This window comes from Ziziphus jujuba, chromosome 2 (genome assembly GCF_031755915.1).
Source record: "Ziziphus jujuba cultivar Dongzao chromosome 2, ASM3175591v1".
Lineage (NCBI taxonomy): Eukaryota > Viridiplantae > Streptophyta > Magnoliopsida > Rosales > Rhamnaceae > Ziziphus > Ziziphus jujuba.
Window position 1 is genome coordinate 12,391,154 of NC_083380.1, and position 22,236 is coordinate 12,413,389.

Sequence of the window (22,236 nt, forward strand, 5' to 3'; positions counted from 1 at the left end):
TTTGTTGCGTAATGATAAACTCAAACAAGTAAAAATCAGCAATTGCAGAGAGATTCACGTTGAAGGACCTACTCCATGCCTCGAATATTTTTCATGTTATAGTTCATCAGCTATTTATGAGCTAAACATCACCAGCTCAACTTGTCCAAAACTCAAGCATCTGGAATTTGACATCCAAGGTATACTAGAACCATGGATTAAACAGTATAACTTCCCTGAATTTCATTTTCTTGAGACTTTGAAGTTGTTTGGTTACTGCGAGTTGAAGGAGATCAAGATTTGTCTCCAATATCTAAATACTTTGGAGTTCTATATGGTAGATTTTATGAAAGTTGATATTGAAGCTCCAAATCTCGGTTCTTTGATTTATAATGAATACAAATCTAATACAACTGAAATTAACATGAGCAGCAGCAGCTCTAAAAATCTGAAGCACCTGCAGTTTCGTGGCGAAAATATACCGCGGAGATGGGTTGCACACAACTTCTCTGAATTTCATTCTCTTGAGACTTTGAAGTTAATAGGCTCTCGTGGATTGAAAAAGATTAAGTTTCATCACGAATATCTAAATACTTTAGAGTTGGATTATGCAGATTTTATGAACGTAGAGATTGAAGCTCCAAGTCTTGTTTCCTTGATTTATGAATCTGTAATTAGTAGACCTCCTGAGATAAACATAAACAGCAGCTCTACAAATCTGAAGCATTTGAAGTTTAAAGGAGAATTTATACCACGACGATGGGTTGCAGAGGACTTCTCTGAATTTCGTTTTCTTGAGACTTTGGAGTTAACTACTCAAAGCTGTCAATTTCCATTAAACAAGGTTAAGTTTCAACTCCAGTGCCTAAAAGTTTTGAAATTGGTTATTTCTCGTTGTTGGGAATTGTTTACAGTTGAGATTGATGCTCCAAATCTGGTTTCCTTCATATATATTAAGAAGAAGGATATTTTTGCTCAGAATTCTGTCACTTCGTTTACACCTTTGGTAACTTTCACCTCCAAAGCTAAACCAAATGTCAATCTAGATTTGTCGACTCGTCCGCATGAGAATCATTTTCGAAACTTGAAGAATTTCCTTGTAAGTATGCATCTACTATATTTTTTATAAAATTTTACTACGATGGGATATATATGGTAGGCGTCTAAGTGTGGATCACATATAATTCAAATATATCCCACAATGTAAATGTGATAGGACCCCACCATAACATGGGCGATGATGTGGCTCATAATAGGACTGATTATATATGTATATTTTATATATGGTTTAATTTGTTTAGGATTTTCTTTTTATACTTACTGTTTCTCTTTGTCTTGTTGTTTCTTCTGGGAAAAAGGATTATAGAAAAAGTATGGTTTTTCCGTGGAAAAACTTGAAGCATCTGAAAGTAGAATCCCGATACTCTCATCCCAATGCTCTCTCCTTTATTGTGGATCCAAAAGTAAATTCCTTGAAGGTATGGTTTTAAGTGATTGTAAATTTACTTGTGTGAGGGTTTATTATATATATATATATATATTATTATCAATTACCTAATTTTACAAAATCTACCTAATTTAAGTACTTTTGTTTACCTTCTTGCCATTAAAATTAATTTTGATGTTTAGAATGTTTTATTGGACTATGCAGTTTTATTACAAGAATGAGAATAACGTAGCGAGTAGTTGGCAACTTGATTTGGAAAAGGTTGTGGACAAGTTTGAAGAAGGCAATAAAAGAATTAGTAGTTATTTTTGCAAGCTCTGGAAAAGAAATTGAATTTCTTATTAATTTCTTATCAAGTGTGAAGGATGTTTGGAAGCAATTCTCATGTATATATGGAGATCGCTTCGGGTCTTGTTGACAAAGGACGAGGTTCCTATTTGGTTACTTTCTTTTGTACAGTCTAATGTTTGTATGGCTTTTTCTCTCGAATGAAATTAAATTTTCCATCAAAAAGAAGTTTTCCTTTTGGTCATGAAATTATATTGAAGAAATTTTAAGGCAACCATAAAGTAACTATTTTGATGATGGGATAGAGTTCATATATTTATAGTTGTGGGATTGATTCCTTTTTCACCACTTAATTTCTTGTGGTTGTTGATGCTTTTTTGAATTACAGATTCATGCTGAAGATATGCATTTTTTTTTTTTTTTGTTTCCAGAAAATACAGATGGATAAGAAATGGTTTATTGATGGAATTGATGAAATTGTTGAGGAAGACATGTTAGGAAAGAGTTTCTTTGAAATTGTCAGACATGTTATATTTTTATTTTATTAAATTATTCCATTAACTTTGTAATTTATGCTTTTATTTACATACAAGAACATTTTTATTTATGTTTCCTTCTGCATAAAAATGAGATTGTAAAATTTACAAAATAAAAAGAATTTTTATGATCTAAATATTACTAAATGATAATAATTAGGGAAATATATTATATGATATTTTTATAATATTTCCGAATTTTTTTTCCTCAAATGTAGTCAACTATCAATCATATTTTAGGTTGTCAAATTTTATTATTATTTTTTATTTTAAATGATAAAATGAAATTAACACTAATTAATAATTAATACAGTTGTTTCGAATTTAAAAATGATGACATGTCTCAATTTAATCATTGGATTGAAATTGTCCAAATACTTAACCAAATTGAAATTCTCTGTTTTTAAAGAGATTGAGAGGATGTTGTCTCTAAACTCTGATAACCTCCAACTTCCCTCCATATTTCCTTCTCAGACGCCATGGCCGATAGCTTCTCAAACTTACCAGACCCATCATCCACAATATCATGTCATTTGTTCCATTACAACCAGAGACGCCATGGCTATGTCCATGGTTTCAAAGACCTTTTTCTCTGCTTTCCTATGTTTCCCAATGATCAAATTCAACTCCTATGACTTTGATAATTATTTCTTCTCCAAATTTTTAACCAAGTTCGGGTCCTTGAACTCCTTTGTGAATTATCTATCTTCAATGGCGTCGCATAATTCCTTCAGACAAGTTGAGATTCGTTGCTAGAGATGCTGGTGATCTTTTAAGCAGAAATAGGATGAAGACCATATTACATTCGCAATAAGGAGCAATGTCAAAGATCTAGAGTAAGATTTTGTAAAATTAAGACACCAACTTGCCATTTGTCAAAGAACTAGAGTTAGATGCTGGTAATTTTATTTTATTTTTTCTCTTATTTAACATATAATATAACTAATTAAACATTTCTGTTTCTTCTTGTCTCACCCTCACCCTTTTGATTACTTTCAAAAGAGTAATATAAGAGATACCAAATAAATATACTAAGGTGTATATCAAGTGCTACATGTTAATATTTTTATTAATTAACATATAATTATAATCTAATTATAGAAAGGTAAACCTTCGAAGGGATAAATATAATTAAATATATATCAATCAAACGTTGATATATGGTACTTTGTACACATCTTGATATATTTATTTGGTATCCTAGTATTATTCCTTTTAAAATGGCTAATTGTTAAGAATCATCTATTTCGCATGTCTACAACCTTAGTTCATCCCCTCTCATCCTCATCCTTAGCAAAGCATAAATGGAATGAAATTTCAAGAAACAGAAGGATAAATCAAACCAAAAAGAAAAAAAAAAAAAAAAAGGAAAAGAATTAGGGATGTTCTAATTACCTCCAGGATTGCATACATACTTTCTGCAGTGGGAGGGGAAAAAGCATCAAGTTTGTTATAGCTAGTATGCGAATGTCTCTTTCCTGCCTTGATAGTAAGGGGACGCAGTTGAAGTATTTAGTTATCTTCCTCAATAAAGTAAAGGACCTCTTTCTTTAAATAGAGGAAGTGGTGGCTAGATTTGCGGCCCCCTTTCTAGACTAGAAAGGATTTCAAAGGGATGAAACTCAGCATTCAAGTGAGTCTTTATGAACTTAGCCCCACCGGAAAGCCAGAAAGGAAAACAGATTTTGAACCAAGCAACGTCTTTTGTAGGAGGAGAAATTTAGAAATTGACCCAAAAAACCACAACAAAGTGAACTGAAATCAAGTCATCTTAGAAGACAAACGTGACAATTTGATGAAAATTACCTTGCACCCTGCTTGGAGCCTAAGAGAAAAGCCATTCATTGACTTTTAAAACATATATATGTCCGCCATTTTGGAGCGCCGGCAATTTCCTCCTGCTTAGCCAATTGACTAAAAACAAAAAATAGAAAGAAATTCAATTCCCTAAATCTAAAATAATAATAATAATATAAAAATTCATATCCTTGAGCAAAACTGACCAAAATAACCAAACTCCCAAAATAAAAGCTACATATAGTAATAAAGAAACAATCTCTAAAAAACATCATTAAAAAAGAAAAAAAATAAAAAATGCTCCCTACCCCCACCATCACATATATAGTACCAAACTTGCTTTTCTTTTTTTTTTTTTTTTTTTTTTTTTTTTTTTTTTTATAATTTGTGCGCTTCTTAACGCCGACATGGAATTCATGAGGTGAAGGATATACAGCAGTAGTACGGCAACGAAATCAAAACAACAGAATTCCGATGGAAGAGACCAATCAGCAGCCATGGATATTAATTATTATGGATGATGATAGATTCTCAAAGTTGCCACAGCACATCATCCTCCATATCATGTCTTTCCTTCCATCCACCAAAGAAGCCATGGCTCTGTCCCCATGGTGCCCAAGACCTTCTCCTCTGCTTTTCTCTGCTTCCCAATGATCAAATTTGTCTTCGATAATCACCATACCGCCACATAGCGCTACTCCGATTCGGAAAGTAAGTAAGGCCTTATTCTTGGATTCTGTAATGTACTATGTTCTACTTCGCATGGTAAACGTGTATTTGTCTATAGAACTTGAGTTTCATTGCTAGGAATGCTTATTATCCTTTCGACTTAGGATTGACACCATGTTCAGGTTCGCAACAGTTATCTATATACTCTATGCTTTTGCTGTCGTTATTTCTGGAAAAAAAATGATATATTGTAGAAATAATTTGGTTTGTCCCTCGAGTAACTTGGAGCTCTTAAAGCAGAATCCCAGCACTCTCATCCCAATACTCTCTTCTTCATTGTGGATTCAAAAGTAAATTCCTTGAAGAAATAGCTTTTGAATGAAAATGTAAAGTTAATTTTTAATTATATGAATCTTTGTTATACATTTAGTTTTAATTTTTTGAATATTTAATTTATTGGATTTTGGCAGCTTTAATACAACAAGAATGCAGAGTGCTAGCAACTTGATTTGGAAAGGGTTGCGGACAAGGTTTGAAGGCAATAAAGGAATTATTAATTATGTCCGTAAGCTGTGGAAAAGAAAGTGAGCTACTTGTTATCATTTTGTATCTTGATGATTGAGTATTTTATTTTTATAAAAGTTTCTTGTGGGATCGATAGATCATTTTTCACAATAATTTTTTTTTCCTGGTTGTTGATGCATTTTTGGATCCTTGGTCCTGCTGGGGGAGAAATAAATCAATTCTATTATAGTAATGACAGACAAAACAAATACATAGATGCAATATAAAATATTCATATATGCAGCGAGACCCACACACACTACAAGAAATTCAGCTTTTACCGACAAAAGAAAATTGTCGGCAAAAACTTAAAATTCATCGGTAAATGTTTTACTGACGAAAATAAATTCATTGGCCACTTCATCGCCTATGCCCCATCTGCAATTGTATTTACCGAGAAATTTTCAATTTTCGCCGGCTAAACCCTTTGCCAACAAAAGTTTGGTTTCCTCGCAAAAACCTATTCCCAACTAATCTAAAATCGTCGGTAATGAGTTTTGGTGACAAAATATAGCATATGAAAAACTGGTGAAAATATAATTAGCGACGACATTATTTGTCGCAAAATGGTTGTTGATGCATTTTTGGATCCTTGGTCCATGTTTAAAAATGCCAAATTTCTTGTGTTGTGCAGAAAATATAAAAGGGAATTAGTTTATTGATAAAATTGATGAAATTGTTGAGATGAGACAATAGGTTACAATTATAGAGTTTTTGTTGTTGTTGTTGTCTTTTTTTTTGAAAGAGTAAAAATTCTACAAGAATTTCTAAAAATGTTTTATATTTATTGTCCAAAACAAAACTAACATAGGACAAATACTATTTAAATAATTAACGTAATTATTTCATGTTAGTAAATTACAGGTTAATGATATATATATATATATAAGCATATATTTTTTTATTAGTAAATTTTAATGATTAAATGGACACATGTTGTTTCATATGTTGATTTTGAACATAGCCCTATTATTAATTGTTGGGTTAGAATTATAAAAATAAAAGCCAAAACCTCTCTCTCTCTCTCTCTCTCTTTTTAATTTTTTGATATAAATAATAGTTCGTTAATTTTAGAAATATATATTCCACAAGCTTAGGAAAAGAAAGTGAATTTCTTCTAATCTTTTTTAATTTCTTCTTAAGAATATTTATAATATGATAATGCTATTTTTTTAGCATATGCCTTTGGAGTACCAATGTTAAAGTTCGACTTTGGCATGAATATATAACATTGAAGAGCTCATACCAAAGCCAAAATTTAGAGATGCTCTAATTTTTTATTAGCCTTCTGAGATAATCAGCCTAAAACGCAATACTTACCCACCATAGCTTCATTTTTACCGTATGACTCTATGATGGGAACCCCTTCTGCTATCAGCATAAAATGCAGGGAAAGCCTTATGGAAAGTCTCTAGATCAAAGCCTTCTGCTGATTACTGAGAATTGAGATAGCACGGTTTGATTAAAAAAAAAAAAAAAAAGGGATATTCTCGAATGATTGAATTCTTTTTCATATATATATAAATTGAAATGGGTTTAATTTAGATTTGCATGACTCCTTTGTCAATAATATATTCATTGTTCATGCTTCCAGTTCAAGCAAGGAACAAAAACCTTGTAAATTCTGATGACCCCTTTTTGTTTCTCTGCCAAGAGCTAGCTATTGCACACAACTATAGAAGACAATTGGGGATCAGAAGCTCCAACAATGATAGCACCCTTGCTTCTAACATCTAGAAGATAATTCAAAGCTCTCTCTGTAATAGTTTCGCCAGGGATCATTGCTGGAATTCCCGGTGGGTATGGACATATAAGCTCACCACAAACTTCCCCAATGCAGTTTTCAATGCTCATTTTCCTCTTGCTTTTGAAAAAGGCATCCCTCGGAATCAAGCTAGTTCTAATATCAGCAAAGGGTGCAGAATCAACATGTTTCTTCCTCCTTTTATCACCTTGAATGAATGCTGGAGATGAAACTATATGCTTTAATCCTGAAACTAGCCTCTGAACATGCTCTCTAGAACTTCCAAGGTTAAATGCAAAGGTGATACATCGAGTTCCAACAAGTTCGCCAACAATCTCATGGTCTTTATATAAGATTTCATATGCATCATGACCAGACAGACCAAGTTGTTCAAAACCAATGGTAAGTCGCAAGGGATCAATTGCAGGGAATTTAGGAAAACTTTGGAAGCCAAGCACTGAAACACCTGGAAGTTTCTCAATCATATCCTTGGCTTCAACAGCTATTTTCAGTGCTTTTTCTAAAATACCTTCCGGGTTTTCACTAAGATGAGATCTAGCAGCATCTAAAGATGCCAAAAGAAGATAGCTAGGGCTAGTGCTTTGAATTGTTTGAAGGCATCTACAAATTCTTCCCCTATCTACTAGATTCCCAGACATGTGCAACATTGATGATTGTTGAAGCGAGCAAAGAACTTTATGAGTCGATTGCACAACCAAATCAGCACCTTGCTGAAGCGCTGAACAAGGAAATTGAGAATGAAATCCTAGATGAGCTCCATGAGCCTCATCAACAATTAAAGGAATTCCTTGAGAATGACACATCCTGGAAATCTCACTCAAGTTGCTGCATATACCATGATATGTAGGAGAGGTGACATAAACTGCAGCTGGCTTAAGCCCTTCCATCTCCAATTCCATAATTGCTCTTTCTATCTGTAAAGACAAACACTTCAGATTAAATAGAGATGATGAACACTTGTTAGATGAGGAAAAAAAAAAAAAAAACTTGTTATGTGCCATTTACATACTAATTAATAGCTGAAATTCCGAGCACTATAACCGTGACTATTGCAATTAATCAGACTTGCCTGTGATGGAGTGACCCCAGCAGCGATGTCCCAGTTAGAGTTATAATCAGGGATGATGTACTTAGGCACCGCACCAGAAAATATCATAGCAGATATAGCTGATATATGAGAATTCCGAGGGAGAATTAGAATGTCTCCAGGGGAACAGGTTGCCATGATTGCTGCTTGTATTCCACATGTAGTACCTCCAACAAGAAACCATGTTTCTGATGACCCAAACAGCTTGGCTGCTTGCTGTTGAGCATCTAAAATGGGACCTTCGGGACAAAAGAGGTTGTCAAGCTCTGGCAACGTGTTCGGTAAGTCATGAACGAAAGGTTCAACACCAATAAGCCGTGTTAACGAAGACGGTGCAGCGAGGGCTCTGTTATGACCAGGGAAGTGAAAACTGGCAACGTTTTGTTCGGCTTTAGTCTTCAGTGCGTTAACAAGTGGAGGCAGCTTATCTTGCTGAGGTGTTTGAGAGTTGCATTGTGTAAGTTTTTCCTCTGCTAATGATTCAGATGATTTTCTTCTTATCTCAATTCTGTTGTCCTGATTTTTGCATGGTTCTACAACGTTCCTATCCTATAAGAAATCGAAAAGAGTTGAGAAAATGCAAAACACAATCCTAGTGACAATATTAGCTATTAGTTATAAAAAATTAAAATGCATCCTATATATAAACAAATGGAACTGCAACCTCTGTACTCTAGAAAATTCAAAAGAGTCCCAATTACTTCCTAATCCTAACCATTATCCACCCAAATGTGTGTATTAATAGGAGAATCTAAATTATCCCAAATGTGTTTATTAGTAGGAGAATCTAAATAATCCAAAGTCTCCCCAAAAAAAAAAAAAAAAAAAGAATATTACTCATTAATGGTAATATATGCACAGCCTAAATTCAATATTACTGATCAAAGGTACTTAACATAAGTTGGTAAAAAAAGAAATACCATTATGGGAAAGTAGTAATGGAGCTGGAAATAGATATAGGGAGGGAGTAGAGAGAAAGACAAGAAGTTGGTGTTCCATAAGATCCGAAGTTGCAATTTCCGCCAAATCCCAAATGAAAATTTTGTCGGAATAACAACACACTCACAATGCTCGGAGTCGGAGATCATGAAAAGCCTGTAAACATTGAAAAAACGACCATTTCTCTGTTACCGGTTGTTGGTTCTGTCCTTTTCTACTTTCCTTATCCGGTAAGTGAAAGCCTCATGTCCAAGATATGCCAAATCTATTTCACCAAAAAATGTTAAAAAAAAAAAAAATATATATATATATATATATATGACAAATTTAATATACATGACAAATCTAGACGGCTTGTATAACGATTCATTCTTTTCTAATGGGCGATTGGGTTACGACTATCAAATGGGGTTCAATACAAATTGGTTAATATGGGTCGGGTTGCATATACCTTTAGTCAATATATAGTCTATAGAGACAGTTCCGCGTATCTAAGTAGACATTTATGTAATAACAGATCAGTTTTAGCTCACGTTAAAGCTAAAGCGTGATCATCTACTGCAACCAGTACTTTCTTCGTATACATATAATATAACTATTAATTATTAATGTTAGTTAATTTATAAGACAATTAAAATTAAAAGATGGTTCCACATCTTAAAATAGTATATAAAAAAATAAATAATTAACAATCAAACTAAATAAATAAGGTAAATAAAGAAATATACCCGCAACAATCTGTTATTGAGGTTTTATGCGATGTAAATTAATTTTATTTAAAAAAAAAATAATGCACAACAACAACAGTATTCTACTTCTAAGAACCTTTTCAACAATATTGAAGTCTTAATCACAAAATAAATAAATAAATAAATAAATAACTTCCATAAATCAGCAGGAAAGCAGCTCACATAAACTTTTATACCACTTTTTTAATAAATCATATCATGTAGCTTTAGTGATTGATATGGAATAAAAAAGGGCCAAAACAGTTGCAGAATATTGATCTACAGAAAACTCAGAAAGCATACACGATCATTTTGGCTTGAAAGGAAAAATAAACAAATATATATATATATATATAAAAGAAAAAGCTAGCTTTTCAAAAATATAAAAAAATGCATATCTACTCAAATAGCTAACAATTACGCTCGAAATTTAATTATAAAAAAAAAAAAGGAAGAAGAAGAAGAAGAAGAAGAAGAAGAAGAAGAAGAAGAAGAAACCTGCTAAAAGCCTTTAACCAAAAAAAAAAAAAAAGAAAAAAAAAAAAAAACTCAAACAATAAATCTGTACCAAAACTACTCCAACCATCTGGAGTTGGAATTTGTAGACTCTATGGAAGTTAAGATTGAAGCTCTAGATCTTTTTTCATTGACTTATAAAACCAAAACTGAATTCGATATGTTAATATAACAAGCAGCAGCAGCTCTACAAATCTGAAGCACCTGCAGTATCATATGCAGTTTCATAATGCAAGTGTACGTTTTCTTGAGACTTTGAATCCAGGGATTATTGGAGGAGACCAAGTTTCATCTTCAATACCTGATTGCTTTGGAGTCTGTAGATTTGAAGAAAGTTGAGATCGAAGCTCCAAATCTTGTTTCTGCTGGACCTTATTGACCTCCTGAAATTCGTTAAAATTATTTGATTGGATGCTTCATAGTCAAGAAAGTTTTTTATTGGGTAGATTTAGTTGGCAGTTTTCTATTGGGTATATTTAGTTGGCAATATTAAATTGTGAAATTATAAACAATAATATGTGTTAGCTGATGTGTTAGAAATCAAGGCATGCTTGTGAGGCGGTTGGATTGTTAACTTAAATTAAGAAGCTTCTTGATGTTATTTTGGACCCCCAATGTAAGCCTAAAAATAGGCTATGTCTACTCAATGTGAATAAGCCCGTTTTAAGTGCTTTTAGCCATTACTTACTTAAACTCTCGGCCTGTAATCTTTTTTTTTTTTTTTTTTTAATATCAATTCAATTACTTTATTTTTTTCAAAATAGCAAAGCCTCCAATTCATTTTTTCAATAGTTTTGGCTACTATCCAACAAAATTTGATATTAGAGCTAGGTTCTTGCCCCTCTATAAAATATCCATGGCAGCCAATAACCAACCAACTTTTAGTTATGCCCAAAATCTAATTCCCATATTTACTAGTGAGAGTTATGATTTTTGGTGCATCCAAATGAAAACACTTTTTATCTCACAAGATTTGTGGGATATAATTGAAAAAGGCTATGATGAGCCTACAAGTCCAGAGCAACTGCACTCGTGGACGGAAGCAGTAAAGAAGGAGTAGCATTGCTTTTCATCCAAGGTGTAAGCAAAAGTATCTTCCCTAGAATATCAAATGCAACAGAATCTAAAGCTGCATGGGAAATTTTGAAATAGCAATTTGGAGGCCATGAAAAGGTAATCTCTATTAAACTTCAAAGGAGAGAATTTGATAATTTAGCAATGAAAGATAACAAAACTATTCAAGAATTCTCTTTTAGAGCTTCTGCAATTATTAATCAAATTAGAAGTTATGGAGATACTATTGCTGACCAAAAAATCGTAAGAAAAATGTTAAGATGTCTGCCAGCAAAATTTGTGCATATTGTTGCAGCTATAAAAGAGTCCAAAGATTTGAAAAGTTACACTTTGGATAAACTATTTGGCTCTCTCGAAGCACACGAAAAAAGAATGAGCAGGTTTTCTAACCAACTTGTGGAGCAAGCATGCAAATTCTAATTGCAATATTACAGAAAAGAATTCTTCAATCTCAAGAAGCAGCTCAACAAGAAGAGGAGTTTCCTTTAGAAGAGGAAGTGGAAGTCAAGATCAAGGTAGAGGAGGAAGAAACAATTATGAGCAAAGAAACTTCCTAGGTAATTCTAAACCTTATTGCATTATTTGCAAACAACCTTTTCATGAGTCAAAAGATTGTCATTTTAAATGCACAAAATGCAAAATTTCTAATCATTCACAAAGAGATTGTTGGTATAAAGACATGCAAGAAAGGAATGAAATTACTTATTTTGAAAAGGTTGAAGAATGTTAAGTATTTTATTCATGCATACCTGTTAAACAAGAATCAAAACACACATGGTATCCGAAGGCTTTGGAGTTGGAATTTGTAGATTGTATGGAAGTTAAGATTGAAGCTCCAGATCTTTTTTCATTGACTTATAAAGCCGAAACTGAATTCAATATGTTAACATAATAAGCAGCAGCAGCTCTACAAATTTGAAGCACTTATGGTATCATACGCAATTTATAGTGCAAGTGTATGATTTCTTGAGACTTTGAATATGATAAAAATCCAGGGATTATTGGAGGAGACCAAGTTTCATCTTCAATACCGGATTGCTTTGAAGTCTGTAGATTTGAAGAAAGTTGAGATCAAAGCTCCAAATCTTGTTTCTGCTAGACCTTGTGGACCTCCTAAAATTAACATAAGCAGCTCTAGACTTGTTTCCTTGATTTATAGATTCAAATTTGCTGGAGCTCCCGAAATTAACATAAGTAGCACAGCAGCTCTACAAATCTCAAACGTTTGCAGTTTAATGTACCGTTAATGTGGGATGCAGACAAGTTATCTGGATTTTGTTTTCTCAAGATTCTAAAGTTAACTACACACTACTATCAATTTCCATTGAATAAGGTCAAGTTTCAACTCCAGTGCCTAAAATTTTTGGACTTGTTCTTGCGTGTTCTTAATATTTAGAGTTGAGATTGAAGCTCCAAATCTGGTTTCATTCGTACACCAAAGGAAAGTTTCGGATGCTGGCAGGTTGTTTACGCCTTTGCAAACTTTCACCTTCAAAGCTAAACCAGATGGCATACTAGATGTGTCTTCATCATCTAGGAAACATGAAAACCATTTTCTAAACTTGATGACCTTTATAGGTTACATGAAGTCTGTAAGTACGCATTAACTATTATTATTATAAGCATAATTTTACTATGGAAAATATATTATATACATAATGATTTGAGTATGTATCTATATATATGATTTAAGTTATTTTATTGGCCTAGTTTTACTTACTGTGTAACACCCCGTCCCAAACCACATCGGAATTCGTGCACGTTGACCGAGGTTGACCGTTGATCGAGTGGGTCAAAAGTTGACTTTTTGTTCCGGTTGAAATTTCTAGTTGACCATGGTACCTTGGCGAAGTGCATGATACCCCGAGTTCATAGACTAGTAGCACGTCAAAAAGGGAGCTACGGTTTGAAAGTTATGCGCAAAATAAGTCGAGGTGTAAACTGTCCAAAAGGTGCTGGGAGTTGACTTTTTATCGTTGTATAATTTTGTTTTGACTTTTGTATGGTTGTAAAGTACTCGTCGATACGAGTTCATAGACTAGTGGCACGCTTAAATTGGACATATAGTTAAAACGTTATGGATGTGTGAAGTTTGCCGGATACCATAATATTTTATTATATCTGGCTTAAGTGCACAGTAACGCCACATGTCGACACCTGATTGGTCCACATGGGTGAATAGTGTCACCCACGGTGGCTTTTATTTGGCAAAAACGACTGGGAGGAGAGAGAAAGAGAGAGAGGAGAGAGAGAGGGAGAGAGAGAAACGACCGGCCACCGGAGTTGTCAAATTTTCTGGCCGATTCTTGCTACATGCACCAGCCAGATGGGAGCGCCTCCTCATTCCTAGCCGAACCCCGAAATTTCACGGCCAACCGACCGGGGATGCGCCCTGATCGAGGCTTTTTTCGGTGGCGGGGCCGAATCCTTCAACCGCCGAGATCTCCACATTCTGGCCTCCATTCTTGTCACCGCTGGTACTGTTGGAACCCTCTACCTTCAAGCTACAAAACCTCCAAAAATCACGGCCATCAACCGCCGCACGTGCCGCTTGCGGCGACGGTTGTTGGTGACCGCGACGGATCGCCGGAGAGCTCCCTGTTCTGGCGAGTACCCAGTCCTGTCTCTGGTCCCTCTTTACTACTTCCGACCTCCTGAATCCAAATCCGGCGTCCTTTTTCTCCAATTTGCGATGGTTTGGGAGAATCGAAGAGTTGAATCCTGAAAGCTTTCCGGCGAGATTCCGGCCACCTTGGGTCCGATCTCCGGGAAGTAAGACCGGATCCGTGATCCTTGTCACTCAAGCTTCGATTTGGTATATTACTTCGTCAATTTTAGTTGTCGTTTGTGTTCGCTCCCCGGGTACCCATTTGGGAGTTACCCGATTAAAATATTAATATATTTGGTTTGGTGTATTGTGGATATTTTAGGTGCACGTGTGGGTAGTGGAGTTGATCATGCGGAGGATCTTAGCTGATATACGTGCTTAAGGTGAGTGACCCACCTTTAAAAATATTTTGGGGTAATTAATTATATTTAATTGGTGTTTAATTGATATTTGGAATTATGCTCATGTGGTGCAATTTAATTATAATTATGGAAAATATTATTTTATAAGTACGTATATGTTTATTGGTGCTAAATGGAATTTTGGGTTATTCAGAAACCCCGATTTTTATTATGGTGATTTAATTTTATTTATTACACATGAGTAAAGTATTTTCATTAATTAATTGTGTTTGGATTTTTATATTATTTTCTGGGCACAATTGGTTTAAATATTTTAAGAAAAATATTTGTTTAATTGGTGGTTTAAATTTTATAATTATGCCCTTGGATTATTATTTGTTGGACCTTGTGTTACGAGAAAAAATTATTTTTATATTATTATCGATGGTTTCGTACCGGGTATGTTAAAGGAAAATGTGGGATGGTGAATTTGAAAACTTGTATATTTTCCACGGTGGTTTTTGAAAAATCGGTACGGTAATAATTAAATTGATAATTATTTTAGACGCACTCGAACAGTATTGGTGTTCCGGTGTATATGTGGTTAGCGTGTAAGTTATTATGTCTCCCGTGAGTTGCCATTGGACCGAGGACAGACAATTTTGATATTGGCCACAGCCGCCCCCCTCCTTGGCCGGGATGACGGTTTCAGCAGTGGTACTGTCGGGATGCCGAAGTGCCATATGCAAGTTTCTCTCTTAATCTCCCGCCAGTCGGTGCTCGGGACGCTGGGTATCGGAGGGCATCATTGGTATATGGTGTGGTGCGTCAAGTATAAATTTTTGGATGGAAATTTCAAACCCCGAAGTGTTCAAAATTATTTATCGTATTTTATTACATTTTATTTATATTTGGGGTATTTATTTATTGTTTATTAAATTATTTGATCCCTTGGTTTTCGGAAAATACAAATATCGGGTTTTGTGAAAAATGTTTTAAAAAGGAAACATTTCCAACGGAGTGAATAGTGAGGGTTTTGAGAGAAATTATTACTTTCAATTGTTTGTTATTTATTTATCTATTTAATTGTCGGTATTAAATTAAATTCCCTTATTTGTTATATTATTAATATTCGAAGTGTTCAGTAGATAGGGTCACTCACTGAGATGATTAGCATCTCACGTTTTTAAATTCCGTTCCCTTAGGTGCAAAGGGTGGTAGACGTTCTTCCGAAGCGAACCAAATCTCCGTCGCTGTCTTAGTTCGAGAAGTACCTTTGTATTCGTTTATTTCAATTGTAATACTTCTTTCATCCTTGTTGTATTCTATGTTTAATAGTACTTCATGAAGCTTTGTATACTGTTCTGGACACTTATGTATTATTTATGCACTGGATTACTGTTATTCATGTGAAGTGCTGTAAAATTGTGGAATTCAATGGGTAGTATGTGGGAGGAATAAGGGGATGAATTTAGAAGTGTGTTTTCAGTGTAGGAAAAATTGTGGTAAGTCTAACCCTTAGGGGAGGTTCTGTCGGATTTTCCTTTGGAGGGTCCAATAGGGTTTCCCTGGGATCAGGGCTTGTCTAGGGTTCCAGAGGGGAATTTTGGATGGGTCCTGACATACTGTTTGCTTTGCTCTTGTTGTTTCTTTGGAAAAAAGATTGTGGAAAGAATTTGGTTTGTCCTTTCAGTAACTTGGAGTATCTGAAAGTAGAATCCCAACACTCTCATATGCCAATACTCTCTCCTTCATTGTGGACTCTAAAGTAAATTCCTTGAAGGTATAGTTTTTGAATGCATATGTAAAGTTACTTAAATTATTTGTATCTTAAATTTGTTATAAATTTAGTTTTAATCTTTAAATGTTTTATTGGATTTTTACAGTTTTATTACAACAAGAATGTAGAGAGCTGGCAACTTGATTTGGAAAAGGTTGTGACCAAGTTTTGAACAAGGCAATAAATTAACCATTGGAGATGCTCTTAACTTTTTATTAGCCTATAAGACAATCTCTCAGCCTTAAGCAAAGTACCTATCCACCATAGCTTCATTTCTCTTCTGATCAATTGCTATCAGCATAAAATGCTGGGTATGTCTTATGGAAAGGCTCAAGATCAAAGGCATTGCTGCTATCCGTTATGCTTTATCTATGGCTTCCAAATGAGTGTTTTTTTATTTTTCTTTATTTTCCTTCATACGTTTTTGTTGAGCTCAACGACTTATGCTGGTTATTGAGAATTGATATAGCATGGTTTGACAAACAAACTAGATAATTTTCCAAAGATTGAATTTTGTTTTTCCATATGGATATATATAAATTGAAAAATTTTTATGTGCATCACTCCTTTGTCAATATTGTATATTCATTTTTCATGCTTCTAGTTCAAACATGGAACAACAAACTTGCAAACTCTGATGATCACCTCTTTTTTTCTCTCCACCAAGAATTAGATATTGCACACAACTATAGAAGACAATTGGGGATCAGAAGCTCCAACAATGATGGCACCCTTGCTTCTAACATTGACAAGATAATCCAAAGTTCTCTCTATAATAGTTTCACCAGGGATCATTGCAGGAATTCTTGGTGGCTATGGACATATAAGCTCACCACAAACTTCCCCAATGTAGTTTTCAATGCTCATTTTCCTCTTGCTTTTGAAAAAGGCATCTCTTGGAATCAAGCTAATTTTAATATCAACAAAGGGTGCAGACCAGCATGTTTCTTCCTCATTTTATCACCTTGAATGAATGCCTGAGATGAAACTATATGCTTTAGTCCTGAAACTAGACTCTGAACATGCTTTCTAGAAGTTCCAAGGTTAAATGCAAAGGTGATACATCAGGTTCCAACAAGTTTGCCAAAAATCTCATGGTCATATGCATCATGACTAGACAGACCAAGTTGTTCATAACCGTTGGTAAGTTTTAAAGGATCAATTATAGGGAATTTAGGACTACTTTGAATGTCAAGCACTGAAACACCTAGAAGTTTCTTAATCATATCCTTGGCTTTAGCAGCTATTTTCATTGCTTCATCGAAAATACCTTCTGGATTTTCACTAAGATGAGAACTTGCAGCATCTAAAGATGCCAAAAGAAGATAGGTAGGGCTAGTGCTTTGGAGTGTTTAAAGGCATCTACAAATTCTTTCCCTATCTACTAGATTCCCAGATATGTGCAACATTGACGATTGTTGAAGCGAGCAAAGAACTTTATGAGTCGATTGCAAAACCAAATCAGCACCTTGCTGAAGTGCTGAACAAGGGAATTGAGGATGAAATCCTAGAAGAGCTCCATGAGCCTCATCAACTATTAAAAAAATTCCTTGAGAATGACACAACCTGGATATGTCACTCAATTTACTGCATATACCATGATTTGTAGGAGAGGTTACTTAAACTACAGATGGCTTAAGCCCTTCCACCTCCAATTCCCTAATTGCTTTCTCTACCCTAAAAAAATAAATAAATAAAATAAAATAAAAATAAAACAAATAAAAAAAGTAAAAACAGAAAATCATATCACATAGAGATGATGAACCCTAGTTAAATTACAAAAAACCTATTAGTATTTTGATTGTTTTCAGTTCCACCAGCACATTCAAGTTAAATAGAACCAAACTTCTTAAAAGTAAAAAGCATGTTTGCAAGATAACAAAGTACTTCGTGTTATATACCATTTAAATATGAATTAATCGCTGAAATTCCCAGCACTATAATTATGACTATTGCAATTAATAAGACATGCCTGTAATGGAGTGACCCAAGCGGCGATGTCCCAGTTAAAGTATAATCAGGGATGACGTACTTAGTGTAACGGTCCGCACCTTTAGAATGGCTTAGTGGCATTTTCGTAAATATTTGAAGGTCGGGATCTTCGATCCCGGGCCGTGGGAAGTTCTTAAGAATGTCACTAGGATGGTGCATATCGAATGGCAAGCCAAGATGTGAAGGTTTGCTAGAGAAAACCCCATTATGATTCCTCGCACAAAGTGATATCTATGGGTGCCAGAAAGGAAATGGCTCAATAAGCTCTTTAGGGGGGTGGTCCGTGTTGGCTCTCCACGGCCCCCGGCTCCGGCTTCGAGCTTGGGCTAAGCGAGCTTCCCATGGGCGACGGCAAGCCATGGGGCGGACATAAAGTGCCACGGAGGTGGTCTTATGTCTCCGAGGGACAGGGAGTCCCGAGGACAGTACCGGTAGGCGCTATGAGCTGGTATTGCGCGTCACTCCTGTGTCAGAGGCTAAGTGTAGCATTCGCTATGCCGTTTTCTATCGGCTATGCCAAGAACACACGTAGGCCTTTGTTACAAGGTTGTGGCAAATGTGCCAATGAGCGGGGGCTCGGGTTCTGCCTCGCTCAAGAGGGTCGGAAGCTAAATAGGCACGGACGGGGCGACACCGTGCCATCGGGTGACATTCATATGTGGGCTTCCAACCTTGTGTTGCTTCCCTGAGGGCATGTTGGCATGATGCTGGTGTGCATGCTCTAGGGTTGGATGCTATTCGAGATGTGCATGGACCAAGGCCCGAGTGAAGAGATGGGTTGCTGGCTAGATCTTGGCACAAGATTGAGTAACAAGCTACCGAGTGGGCGCAAGGCCATCGGGCTAGCTTGCTGAGCGACATGAGCCATGACGACTAAGGGAACCTCATGAGCATACAATTGGTATCAGATGGGTCGATATATGAACTCGGATAGTGAAAAGGCTGGCCATGACTGGAGAGTCTTGGCGCCGCACGGTCTATTCCGCTGCATAAACTGTAGGACCGTGACAAGTGGTATCAGAGCCCGGTTTGTCCTGCAATAGGCGAACCGAGGAACGGATGGTATTGGTTGGTGATGCTTGGATCCGTAGAACCCCGATGCTACTGTGAAAGGGGCGTGAAATCAATAGATCAGGCCGACGGGGCCAAAATTATGGTTGCCACAGAGGCACCAAATGCGAGCAACAAAATGTCCTTATAAGACCAAGAGGGTCAAATTTGAGTATGGTAAATTTGCCAGAGGGCAAAAACTGGCTCAGAGGAGGAGCCGAGATACAAAAGTGAGCAAGATTGAGGCAAAGAACTAGGGAAGGGACTTAGTTCAAGACGACACTAGGTGTCAACAGCCGAAATAAGGGGGTTGCAGAAGAGAGGACCTCCATTCAAGATGTGGTAACTCGTCGGGAAGAGGATGCCACTTGCGCAAGGGTTGGCGTTGGAAGCCACAAGAATAAATGCACACTCGAGGGATGTTGTGCATAAATTTGCCTTTGGAGAAGGCAAAGCTAGCTTGAGAATTGCTAGCACATCACCATCGTGGAGATGGAAATTTGAGATGCACACTCGAGGGATGTTGTGCATAAATTTGCCTTTGGAGAAGGTAAAGCTAGCTTGAGAATTGCTAGCACATCACCATCGTGGAGATGGAAATTTGAGCGCGGGAACAAGAGCTAAGAAGGGAAACTTAGCTCGTCACGGCAACAGAGTGCCGAAAATGCATGAAGTGGAGTTCAAGAGAGAGGAGAACTACCACATGAAGAACTCTCGAGTTTGGGTACCGTTGGGATAGTTGACGTAGGGGCACCACCTGAGAGGAGACGGTGTGCTCGATGAGAGGGTCAATGTCACCATCGGATTACTTGGTAGAGTTCGGTCCACGGGAGGACCTTGAAGGCAAGAGAGTGCCTTACTTTGGAGCTCGGGAAGCTATTCGTCCAAGAGGGACAATAAGCGTTGGCTTGGGTGCCAACAAGTGAAGAGAGCATTTGTCCAAGGGGGACACGAGTCTGGCTTGGGTGCCAGCGAGATATACAAAAGGCAGAATTCGTCCGAGGGGGACACCATCTGCATATGGAGCTGAAAGTGCGGGGCGAAGCACTAATTTATGCACAAGGAGGTGCATGTTTTGAGGAAAGCTTGAGTTTGGGTGAACGCATGCAATAGGTCCTTGGCCAAGTCCAAGAGTGGGCGCGCGAAGGTCATCACAGAGGGTGATTCTACAGAGGTAGAGGGACGACGTATGCAGGATCTTGAGTTTGAGCCTAAAGAGCTTATGTGGATGAAAGGTGTTGCGCGGAGTGCAGGAGTCTTGAAGATAGCAAGCGGGCACGTCGATGAGGGCATCGACGTAATGAAGTGGGGGAGGATGTAACGGTCCGCACCTTTAGAATGGCTTAGTGGCATTTTCGTAAATATTTGAAGGTCGGGATCTTCGATCCCGGGCCGTGGGAAGTTCTTAAGAATGTCACTAGGATGGTGCATATCGAATGGCAAGCCAAGATGTGAAGGTTTGCTAGAGAAAACCCCATTATGATTCCTCGCACAAAGTGATATCTATGGGTGCCAGAAAGGAAATGGCTCAATAAGCTCTTTAGGGGGGTGGTCCGTGTTGGCTCTCCACGGCCCCCGGCTCCGGCTTCGAGCTTGGGCTAAGCGAGCTTCCCATGGGCGACGGCAAGCCATGGGGCGGACATAAAGTGCCACGGAGGTGGTCTTATGTCTCCGAGGGACAGGGAGTCCCGAGGACAGTACCGGTAGGCGCTATGAGCTGGTATTGCGCGTCACTCCTGTGTCAGAGGCTAAGTGTAGCATTCGCTATGCCGTTTTCTATCGGCTATGCCAAGAACACACGTAGGCCTTTGTTACAAGGTTGTGGCAAATGTGCCAATGAGCGGGGGCTCGGGTTCTGCCTCGCTCAAGAGGGTCGGAAGCTAAATAGGCACGGACGGGGCGACACCGTGCCATCGGGTGACATTCATATGTGGGCTTCCAACCTTGTGTTGCTTCCCTGAGGGCATGTTGGCATGATGCTGGTGTGCATGCTCTAGGGTTGGATGCTATTCGAGATGTGCATGGACCAAGGCCCGAGTGAAGAGATGGGTTGCTGGCTAGATCTTGGCACAAGATTGAGTAACAAGCTACCGAGTGGGCGCAAGGCCATCGGGCTAGCTTGCTGAGCGACATGAGCCATGACGACTAAGGGAACCTCATGAGCATACAATTGGTATCAGATGGGTCGATATATGAACTCGGATAGTGAAAAGGCTGGCTATGACTGGAGAGTCTTGGCGCCGCACGGTCTATTCCGCTGCATAAACTGTAGGACCGTGACATTAGGCACCGCACTATATATTAATTACCAAAGCAGATATAGCATATATATGAGAATTCCGAGGGAGAATTAGAATGTCTCTAGGGAAACAGGTCGCCATGATTGCTGTTGAGCATCTAAAAGGGGACTTTTGGGACAAAAGTGGTCATCATGGTCTGGCAACGCGTTCGGTAAGTCATGAACAAAAGGTTCACCACCAATAAGCCATGTTAATGAAGATGATGCAGCAAGGCCTCTGTTATGACCAGGGAATTAAGTGAAAACTGGCAGCTTTTGTTCCGCTTTAATCTTAAATGCTTTAATGAGTGGAGGCGGCTTATCTTGCTGAGGTATTTGAGATTGCATTGTGTAAGTTTTTCCTCTGCTAATGATTCTGACGATTTTCCTTCCTATCCCAATTCTGTTGTCCTGCTTGTTGCATGGTTCTACAATGTTCCTCTCCTATAAGAAAATCAAAAATAGTTGAGAAAATGAAACACAATCAGCTATTAGCTAGAAAAACCAAAATGCATATCTAAACAAATGGAACTACAACCTCTGTACTTTAGAAAATTCGAAAGAGCCCCAGTTACTAGATAAAATTAGGTGAATTCTGGACTACCTATTTCTATATAGTTTTTTATAAATTTTCTATACTTCACCTTTAGTTTATTATACAATATTAAATTTAATTGCTTACAAGTCCCAACTTTCCTATTACTCACCAAACATACCGAGAGAAAAATTAATTCTCAAGAAACCAAATCCCAGAAAATTAAATTTCCGAAATTAATTTCCCTCTCAACTTTGACACTT

General features: G+C 37.0%; 2 protein-coding genes and 1 pseudogene across 2 annotated transcripts; all 3 read right to left on the reverse strand.

Moving 5' to 3' along the window:
- Nucleotides 1-6,917: 6,917 nt before the first annotated feature.
- LOC132800640 (uncharacterized) lies at nucleotides 6,918-7,957 on the reverse strand. Its single transcript, XM_060814808.1, has one exon. It carries the CDS (start codon nucleotides 7,942-7,944, stop codon nucleotides 6,937-6,939), a length of 1,008 nt encoding a protein of 335 aa, XP_060670791.1. The 5' UTR covers nucleotides 7,945-7,957; the 3' UTR covers nucleotides 6,918-6,936.
- Nucleotides 7,958-8,057: 100 nt separating this feature from the next.
- On the reverse strand, nucleotides 8,058-9,241 carry LOC107418485 (uncharacterized). The gene is made up of 2 exons (XM_060814972.1): nucleotides 9,053-9,241; nucleotides 8,058-8,681 (listed from the first exon to the last, which is right to left on the reverse strand). The coding sequence occupies exons 1-2, from the start codon at nucleotides 9,218-9,220 to the stop codon at nucleotides 8,058-8,060; spliced, it is 792 nt and encodes a 263-aa protein (XP_060670955.1). The 5' UTR covers nucleotides 9,221-9,241.
- A 7,546-nt stretch (nucleotides 9,242-16,787) lies between these two features.
- LOC107418484 (uncharacterized) lies at nucleotides 16,788-21,693 on the reverse strand (annotated as a pseudogene).
- Between the last annotated feature and the right edge of the window lie 543 nt (nucleotides 21,694-22,236).

Coding starts and splice junctions, on each gene's coding strand:
- LOC132800640 (XM_060814808.1), bottom strand. CDS start 7,944: ATGGAATTGGAGATGGAAGGGCTTAAGCCAGCTGCAGTTTATGTCACC.
- LOC107418485 (XM_060814972.1), bottom strand. CDS start 9,220: ATGATCTCCGACTCCGAGCATTGTGAGTGTGTTGTTATTCCGACAAAA. Junction 8,682..9,052: donor ATTACTACTTTCCCATAATG/GTATTTCTTTTT, acceptor GATTTCTTATAG/GATAGGAACGTTGTAGAACC.